At 36.5% G+C, this 8546-nt stretch overlaps 1 protein-coding gene and 1 long non-coding RNA gene across 2 annotated transcripts; both read left to right on the forward strand.

Annotated features, from left to right (window-relative positions):
- Positions 1 to 1606: 1606 nt before the first annotated feature.
- Positions 1607 to 4273, forward strand: LOC140005980 (uncharacterized). Its single transcript, XR_011813520.1, has 2 exons — positions 1607 to 2851; positions 3832 to 4273. It is a non-coding gene; the product is annotated as an uncharacterized lncRNA (long non-coding RNA).
- Positions 4274 to 4294: 21 nt separating this feature from the next.
- On the forward strand, positions 4295 to 6130 carry LOC113741249 (uncharacterized). The gene has a single exon (XM_027268743.2). It carries the CDS (start codon positions 5580 to 5582, stop codon positions 6048 to 6050), a length of 471 nt encoding a protein of 156 aa, XP_027124544.1. The 5' UTR covers positions 4295 to 5579; the 3' UTR covers positions 6051 to 6130.
- Positions 6131 to 8546: the final 2416 nt, after the last annotated feature.

Raw genomic sequence — 8546 nt, forward strand, 5'->3', positions numbered from 1 at the left:
CTAATAACTTTCTCCCAAGCAATCAAATAATATTCGATTAAGCTTTCGGAAAAAATGACCAAATCCAGTAAGTACAATGAATTTCTCACACGGGGCATCTTTAGTTTGATAGCAGATTCCAACAACACTAACTTCTTTTATATATTTATTTTTGGTACTTCACCTTCAAAGTACTCCCAAATCGGCTTCATAATCTGTTTTTCAAGGAGAGAATATTCTATTCCTCTGCAGTATCGGATCGTGTTCGTGTATATAGATAGATAGATCTCAAGCAATTGAGGGATTCTCTTTTTTTTTTTTTTTTTTTTTTTTTTTTGTGGAAAAGGAATTTAGCTAATGCTTATCCATAAGCGACATACTAGATGTTGGCCCATCGTCCTGTTCCTGTGTCGTGCATGTATTTTGAGTGGTAAAGGATCTAGTGTTACAATTCGTCCACTATTTTTTGTTTCAACATTATTTAAATCGTCTTCACAAACATCCTTTTTTTTTTATCTTTTTTTTTTAAAAAATTTATTCTAACACTACTAATAGGTAAAATACATATATTAGATTATTTAGTCTGTTATCTTTTTTTTTTATCTACCTTGTAAGTAATTGTTAGAACTTGAAGAGGGACAAGAAAAGAGAATTAAACTGAGCTGTTCAAGAAAGATGTACAACAATTTAGTAAATATTAAGATAGAAAATATTACAGAAAGTGAGAAAAAAGATCCTTAATTTACGACCGTCGCCTCTTTTTCGAGTTATCCCCCTGATGCGTTGAATCCATGCGCTTTCTATGCAAACCATAATAGCTAATACTACATCACTAGCCCAAAGTTTCTATAAAACTATGGGACTTGAATTCACCAGAAATTTTATCTCAACGATTCCCCACAATTCACAACATCACTTTTATTTTATAAGGATTTTTCCAATGGTGTTAGTGGACACTTGTTGGTTCATTAATCATAATTATTGCAATTCCTACATTTACATTTTTCTTAAAATTAATTATACTTTTTTAAATATTGATACCTGAAATCGTTCTTAACGGGTGTTTATCGAGCCAAACTTACACTTGAAATTCCAATGGTGCTGGTGGACACTTTGTTGGCTAGCCAAACCACTTTTATTAGTTCAATTTATCGTTACAATATCAGTATTCTGCATTATATTGAATGGAACACCAATTGATTCAATCAAAGGGAGATTTGAGTTCTACTTTTTCTAATTAAAAAAGAAAAAAAAAAAAAAACAAAAGAGATTCTTAGATGACAATGATTGTTTATGGCAAAGGCAAACTCCTTACGTCCCACACCTGATAGTAAAAGGAAAGAAGGTGAAGCAGAGGGACCGATTTTGATTACGTTAATATTCATGCTTAGCACTAATTGCCACTAATGGGGTTGCTTTTATTAAAGAATCCATACATAGGCAGAAATGCATCATGGACAATCGAATCGCACTTGTGGGTTGTGGAGGACAAATTCAGATTCGAACATTCAATCATGGTCACAGATACTAAACAAATAGAATCAAATCATTTCTTATCCATTTACAGTCCTTTTTCTCATCTAAGTGATTCAATTTTCTCAGCAGTCTATAAATTACAAGAGTCGTCTATAAAGCTCTCTAAGTGATACAAAATCCATAGTATAAAGTACTGATCCAGGCAAGCTAATTAAACAAGCCATTCAGATACTAGGTTCTATGGCCAAGCCAAGTTTTTGGCAATGGAATTCTCCAGTTCCATATGTCTACTGCTTTTTTGCCTTCCTCTTGGTGCTCCTTGCCTGTGCTTTAGTCATTCTGTTCTGCTCTCATGAAACTCCATCTTCCTCAGAATCCAAAAGTGATGCAGAAGAAAAGGAAACAAGAAACTTGAGCGCTGTAGATCCAGAGATGATCACAGTATTAGTAGTCTTGCCAGGACATGCCAATCCCATGTACGTAGCAAAGCCCCTGGCTTCTAGTACTGCTGCTTCTGCAGCTAACCACCTGTAAATCATGTATAGCTTTTTAGCTTTGAAGATGGATGTTTGACTGTAACTTTGGAACGTTTTCACCATGTTTGTATTGCAATACAAAGAATCTGACCGAATTTTCCACGGCTTTTCAAACAGTAGCATCGGGATTTTCAATCGTGATTCATGAATGTCAAGAAATCTATCATGTCAGATCTAAGATTTTGGCACTTTCCAGCATGCTTGTCTAAAAATCCATCTGCATTTTTCATTCTATATATGTCTTCTAATCTAAGTGGATAAATAGTACAGGTACTTTACTAAGTCAGGATTTACAACTGGCATCGATCATTTCACACTGTGTTTCTAAAGATTTTTATAGCATCTGAGTCGCTTTTTTTTTTTTTTCTTTTTCTTTGAAGATCAATCAAGATCTTATCCATTGTTGCAGCTTGATTAATCTTTTCTGCATTGATAATGTATAAAGAATTCGAATTCGATACATACCTGATGCCACTTCATATTGGCTTGTGTTGTAGTATAAGATTATTTTGCATTGATACATTGTTGCAGTTTGATTAATCTTTTCTGCATTGATAATGTATAAAGAATTCGAATTCGATACATATCCGATGCCACTTCATATTGGCTCGTGTTGTAGTATAAGATTATTTTGACTCTTGGATGTAGGAGGAAAAAGTGTAAAAATATAAGAAGTAGGAGGTACAGGACTTTCTTTTTTTTGTCATCACAGGGAGTATCCCTTGTGGACTAATCTCCCTTTGTCTGTGCACCCGCCTCCCAAGATGCACAAGACAGTAGAAGAAATCGAACCACAATCACATGGTGCAGGAACCTAACGAGGCAACCCAACACCAGCCGAGCCGACACCCGAGGGACAGGTACAAGACTTTTCTTAGGACAGCGAAATTTTACTTGGTTTCATTGAATTTGATTGAGCCATCGTCAGGAGTAACAATTGTGGTTTGCTAATTCAATTTAACCTCTTCTTTTGCATGTTCATTTTCACACATTTCCTTTACCAATCTTTCTCCTCAATACTGTAGCTCGGCTCCAATCCTGTTGCTATTCGGGCACTGAACTACTGTTATATCTAATGGTTGTCGTGGTCAACAAAAAACTGTACTCAACAGCGAGTGGCACTTACCACTAGGCCCAACATCCCATGATTGAAATATTAAAAGAGAGCATGACTATTAATTACCCAATTATTTCATGTAAATCACGCAGTATTAAGTCAAGTAATTGAGAATTGGATATTTTTGCTTAAAAAGTACAATTTCCATGCATCATTATTTCTTTTTTATACTTCTTCTTTTCAATTCATTTGGAAAGAAGAAAAAGAAGAAGAAGAAGAAGAAAACGTCTGGTTCAGTAATAACATTTTGTCATCAAATGCCTAAACTATAACAAACCTTCAGAAAGCACCTGCAATAGTCTTTCTTGAACAGGTTCAAATTGGCAAGAGTTTTTTTTGGGGGGGGGGGGGGGGGGGGTTTGGTATATACAGAAGGGACAAGACAATTAACGGGGAAAAAAAGGTGTGTGTGACATCAGGTTTGTGAGGACAGATCGAAACAATTTCAGCCATGGCAGCAGCATACAATAGGAAAATTCATGGCAACATAGGAAACTAATTGATTTGAACAAATATGGAAAGAGAAAGCAACAACTCCTACTGAGACAAAGAGAATTCAATCATATCCCAATTTGACTAAATTTTACTATTATCATATTATTCCTTTTAGGAACTATGCAATGTGCACCACATTCTTAATTCAGATCAGCAATCCTAAATGTGAAAATCGTCAATTACTAGATCTTTCCAGCTTTCTGATGATTTTTGTTCTTTTTGATTAAGAAACATTTGCTTGTTCACATGGAGCCCAAGACAAGTGCAAGTCAAGATACGATCCACCAAAAGGACAACCAACAAGAGTAACACAGTGGCCTTACTTGTCCGGTATTGCAATTGATCAATAAGCCACAACAGAACAAATGGACGTGGGGAACAACTAAAAAGGGGTTGGGAACAGTGTATGTCCCATGCCATTTGGGGTTCTTTCTTAAGTCTCTTTTGTTCCTTCACTTGAAGCTATATCTGGACCCATGAGATGAGATGTCCCAAGAAAATGAAAGCTCTCCAATTTTTAACATGCATAAAATACAAATGACTGTTGCCACTTCGTGTCAATGCCTGCAGCTTTGAGATCATCACCTGTACAATGTTATTTCGCTCAAGTTTCTTGGTGCACCAATTTTCAAGCATACTTATTACTATAAAAAACGATTTGATTTCTTAACCGACGACACTGTTCTTCTAATACTTCAACTTACTGCTTTAGACAAAGAAGATTATTGGACTTTTATCTCCAGAAGGATGAATTCGACATTTTGAATCAAATCTCTTTTGTCTTGAAATGAAATTTTTGGTATTGCAGGCTTTATCTTGAGAATGGTAACTTGAACCGCTTGCATCAATATGTACTTCCTTTAAAATTGTGGGAAATTTTCTAGCACAGTAGGATTAAATCTACACAAATACTCCCCAGGCATTAAAGATCCCTAAAAAGTGCCTAGCATGTGAGCAACAAGGCATGATACTCGGGAAAATGACAGGAATTTCGGAAAGGATGAATGCAATAAATGAAGCAGTATATGTTTTACTTTGAATGCTAAAGTAGCCTGACCACATAATGGGCAACTATTCTGGATACACGAATTACCTAACAACCGAACGAGACTCGTACATTTACACCGTCCAAAGCCTTGCATTCTCCCTTTATTTTAAAAGCGCAAGAAACATGTAGTATGTGGTTTATGAGCAGACCCCCTAAAGGCTAAAGCAAAGAAAGTTGAGAATTAAGAATCCTCTGGGTATATCCTGATCTAGGTATAACTGCAGTTTGGTTCTTTCTTACGTATTACTCCCTCTCAAAGTAGAAAAGCTGCATCCTTATTTATTTCATGGCGTTATGTTTTATTTGACATGACACAGAAGTGATGTACCCAGTAAAATTAATGAGGAAGGCGATAAAGAAAGAAGAAGTTGTTTCTCTCTAACCCACATTAAAACCAAGGGCACAACTCACATATTCTCTCAGTTGCACGTAGGGCTATAGGCATCTGTGTATTTGCATTTAAGACTAGCTTTTCATTGATGGCATGACCAGAGTAGTAAAAGTTGCATGTTCTCTTCTCTTGGTTAGAGGAAAAATCAAAAACATGTCCTTTCAAATTCAAGGAGACTTGGCTTGAGCGGTGTTTTTATGCTTTTTGTATGACACATCTCTCTTTCTTTTGGCAGCTTCTAGCTGTACTGGTGATGTAAAGTCAGGAAAAATAATTAATTGGCTATTTAGATATCCAGGTGGTGAAATTTAATCCAGCTAATAAAAGAGAATAAAATAAATAGTCGGTTGTGTTGCTTTCAAAAGTATAAGAGAGGCATGTCTGTTGTTCATGATAGAGCTGTATTGGTCAGACAGGAGAAAGCACATGTGGTTTTCACAGGTGTTTTAGTTTAGTTCTTACGCTGATCACCACCTTGTATCTCTAAAACACTACTGTTTCTTGGTTGTTCTTCCAACCTTTCTTTTAGCCCTCAAAATGGATTCTTCCCTAGTTTTTGGAGGTGCAGAAGAATGCCACAGCAGTGAATCCGGGTGGACTATGTACATTGGCTCACCTGTGCAAGGTGAGGAGGATGATGATATTGATCCAAGTGGCTATGATGCTCATGGAGAATTTGATGGTTTAGCTGAAGAAAATCATAAAGCTAATCATCATGATGCAAATAGTGATGATTCTATGGCCTCTGATGCTTCTTCTGGTCCCAGTCATCGAGAGCAACCGTGGACGGCTGGTCGCGGAATAACTGAATACTACAAGGGGCATGACGCCAATGTTGATGGAAAACATTGCTCCAGCCACAAAAGCAAGAAGGCGGGAGTCAAGAAGAATAGGCATGAGAAGAAGAATAAAGAGAAGGATGAGGCTGAAGTTGCTGCAAAGGGAGTCAAGTATTTTACACAAGGTAGTAAGGTGAGGAAAAATCTAGGATGTGGGAAAAGAAACTAAATGAACTGAAATCTCCATATCCTTCTTGCTGTGTCAGCCATCAATAGCAGAAGTTATTTTGAAGCCTGTAGAAATTAGAATCCTGGCATGAGCTTAAAATGTTTCCAATTAGATATGTTAGCAATTTTTGTACTTTGGCCATGCGATAAATATATTAATTTTTAGCACATGCACAAGTGCATGATTTTAAGTAAAGTATTCCATTATTATGCTTGAGAACAAGACACAAGCATAAGCTATTTGCATGTACTTGAGCAGGCGGGGGAAATGAGAATCTGATTGGAAAATCTCAGAATATTATTGCATCTCAAATAAGATTTCTTAATCGTATGATTTATTTTGTCTATGGTTCTCATGGTTGTATATGATTAATGCAGACATTAGAAACGATTAGTCAACATCAGCTGTAAAAAGTTATTTTAAGTTAAAAAAACAACAGGTTGTTGATAAATTCCATCCATGTAAGTTTGAACTTTGAACAGGCATAAACTGAAAAGCATCTACAGGTGTAGCCTCCACAACATCAAATTTTGTGTAATCATATGTCTGTGTGCTTGAGGGTGTTTCTTTTGCTTGGACAGAATGACCAGATCGATGAGAGAAAAGGAAGATATGCAATTCTATGATTTGCTCTCCAACAAATCTAGAGAAAGAATGTTTGGAAGACATCCTCTAAATAAATTTTAAGCCAAAAGACATCAGCTAATTAAAGGTTAACTCGAAATTCTTGAACGTTTCTTTTCTTGTCAGCAAATGATAATCCTTCCGTTGATCAGCAAGATAACAAAGGTGGTCAACCTCTAAAGGAGAGATCTAAGATCAAGGAAAGAAAGCAATACAATTCCTAACTCCGCAAACATCTCAGATCAATCCCTTATTCCCGCATCAATTCCCAGTTAGAAATTCTTGCAGCATTAGTTCTCTCATTTCATCTTCTTATATTTCAAGAGGGATATTTTAGCTGATTTAAGACAAGTTTATGAGCATCAACCAGCCGTGAACAACTATAGATATATTGATCAGGCAAAATTTGCTCTATGGAAAATGCAAATAATTGACTGAGCTACGCTTTCTCAACAGTCATTCACTTAAGTAGGCTCAGAAGCCATTGACAAAGTTGTGCACTTAAAATTTGCAGGACTTTCAGCATTTTCCTATGCCATATTGCCAACATCGCTGGTAACTTGATTAGCTAGCATCAAGAAATGAATGGACAATCAACAAAGGGACTAATAAAACATGCGATATTAAGGAAGAAAGAGAACCAGAAACCAACCTACACCGTCCCTCTACCATTGATGAGTAGGCAGAAAAGATGGAACAAGCCACTCATATTTGCTAGCTTGTACACAGCAACATGTATCCCGGAGATGTGACTATCTTAGACACTTATTATTATTTTTTTATTACAAACAAGGTGTTATAGCCTGAAAGGCACATCAACATAGGTGACTTGAGGGGTTGGACCAAAATTAACACCATAAAATGAAGATTTAAATTACAACATTTATGTACAGCCTGTCTACAGGGTGGCAAGCACTCTCTGAGAAAAATGGCCTCACTTAATTAAGCTACGAAGAGATTTCTGTAGCATAGAGTCTAACTAGTTAGTACTCGTACTATCACTTCACAGAGTTTTCAGCCCTTGTAGCATATAAAGACTAATTCCTGAAATTAATCTTGTGATACCAATAAATTATGCCGGTTGTATAAACTACGAATTCAACTTAGCTGATTAATGGAAACAATTCCTTGGGAATTTCAGCTAAAAGGCAGCAGATGAAAGGTGGTCACTGATTTTGATTGTTGAATAATAATTTGTTGTAAAACTTATAATCCTGTGATCCATCTGCAAAACTGCAGAAGAAGAAAATGGAACTATTAACCAAATTGTCTGCAGTGCAGCTCTCGTGGGACATATTTTGGTCTGGGACATGCAACATTCCTGGACAAAGTCAAGAAAGAGTCATGTGATCACTAATCTTTGTTCTTTTCCTAACCTTGACAATCATTCTTGAGGGGGAGGTGGACAGAGAGAATGACTCGACTAAATCATACAAAACTATCCCGTCTCTTTCCTGTGTCCACACTCCCTCGTGCATGTTTCCCTATATACGTTGAAGGGAATCATCACAGTTTTAATCCAGCCATAATTGGCATTTCGCACCAGCGCTATTAGGAGTTGAGGACAAAAGTAATTGCCCATGGCCCATGGGCTCCATCAATTCCGTTGTATAAACTGAAGAACAAGCAGAATTTTATCTGGTGTTGATATTAATTCCATCACTAAATACATGCTTTTGTGAATTGTTAATTTTTATGCTTTCCAAGAATGTTTTCTTGGCAGGTTGTAGCACTAAGGCCCAATGGATACGCAATTGTAACACTAGTAAAGTTGTGGGCTTCTTGAGCAAGTGTGAGGCTGAGTGATAATACTTAAGCTCGTGTTTCCTTTTAATGTTAAAAGATTAAAGCTAATGTTGAATCTTTAGGACA

Source organism: Coffea arabica, chromosome 4e (genome assembly GCF_036785885.1).
Source record: "Coffea arabica cultivar ET-39 chromosome 4e, Coffea Arabica ET-39 HiFi, whole genome shotgun sequence".
Classification (NCBI taxonomy): Eukaryota; Viridiplantae; Streptophyta; class Magnoliopsida; order Gentianales; family Rubiaceae; genus Coffea; species Coffea arabica.

Bases quoted from the DNA above. Each gene is read 5' to 3' on its own strand.
- LOC113741249 (XM_027268743.2), top strand. From the start codon at position 5,580: ATGGATTCTTCCCTAGTTTTTGGAGGTGCAGAAGAATGCCACAGCAGT.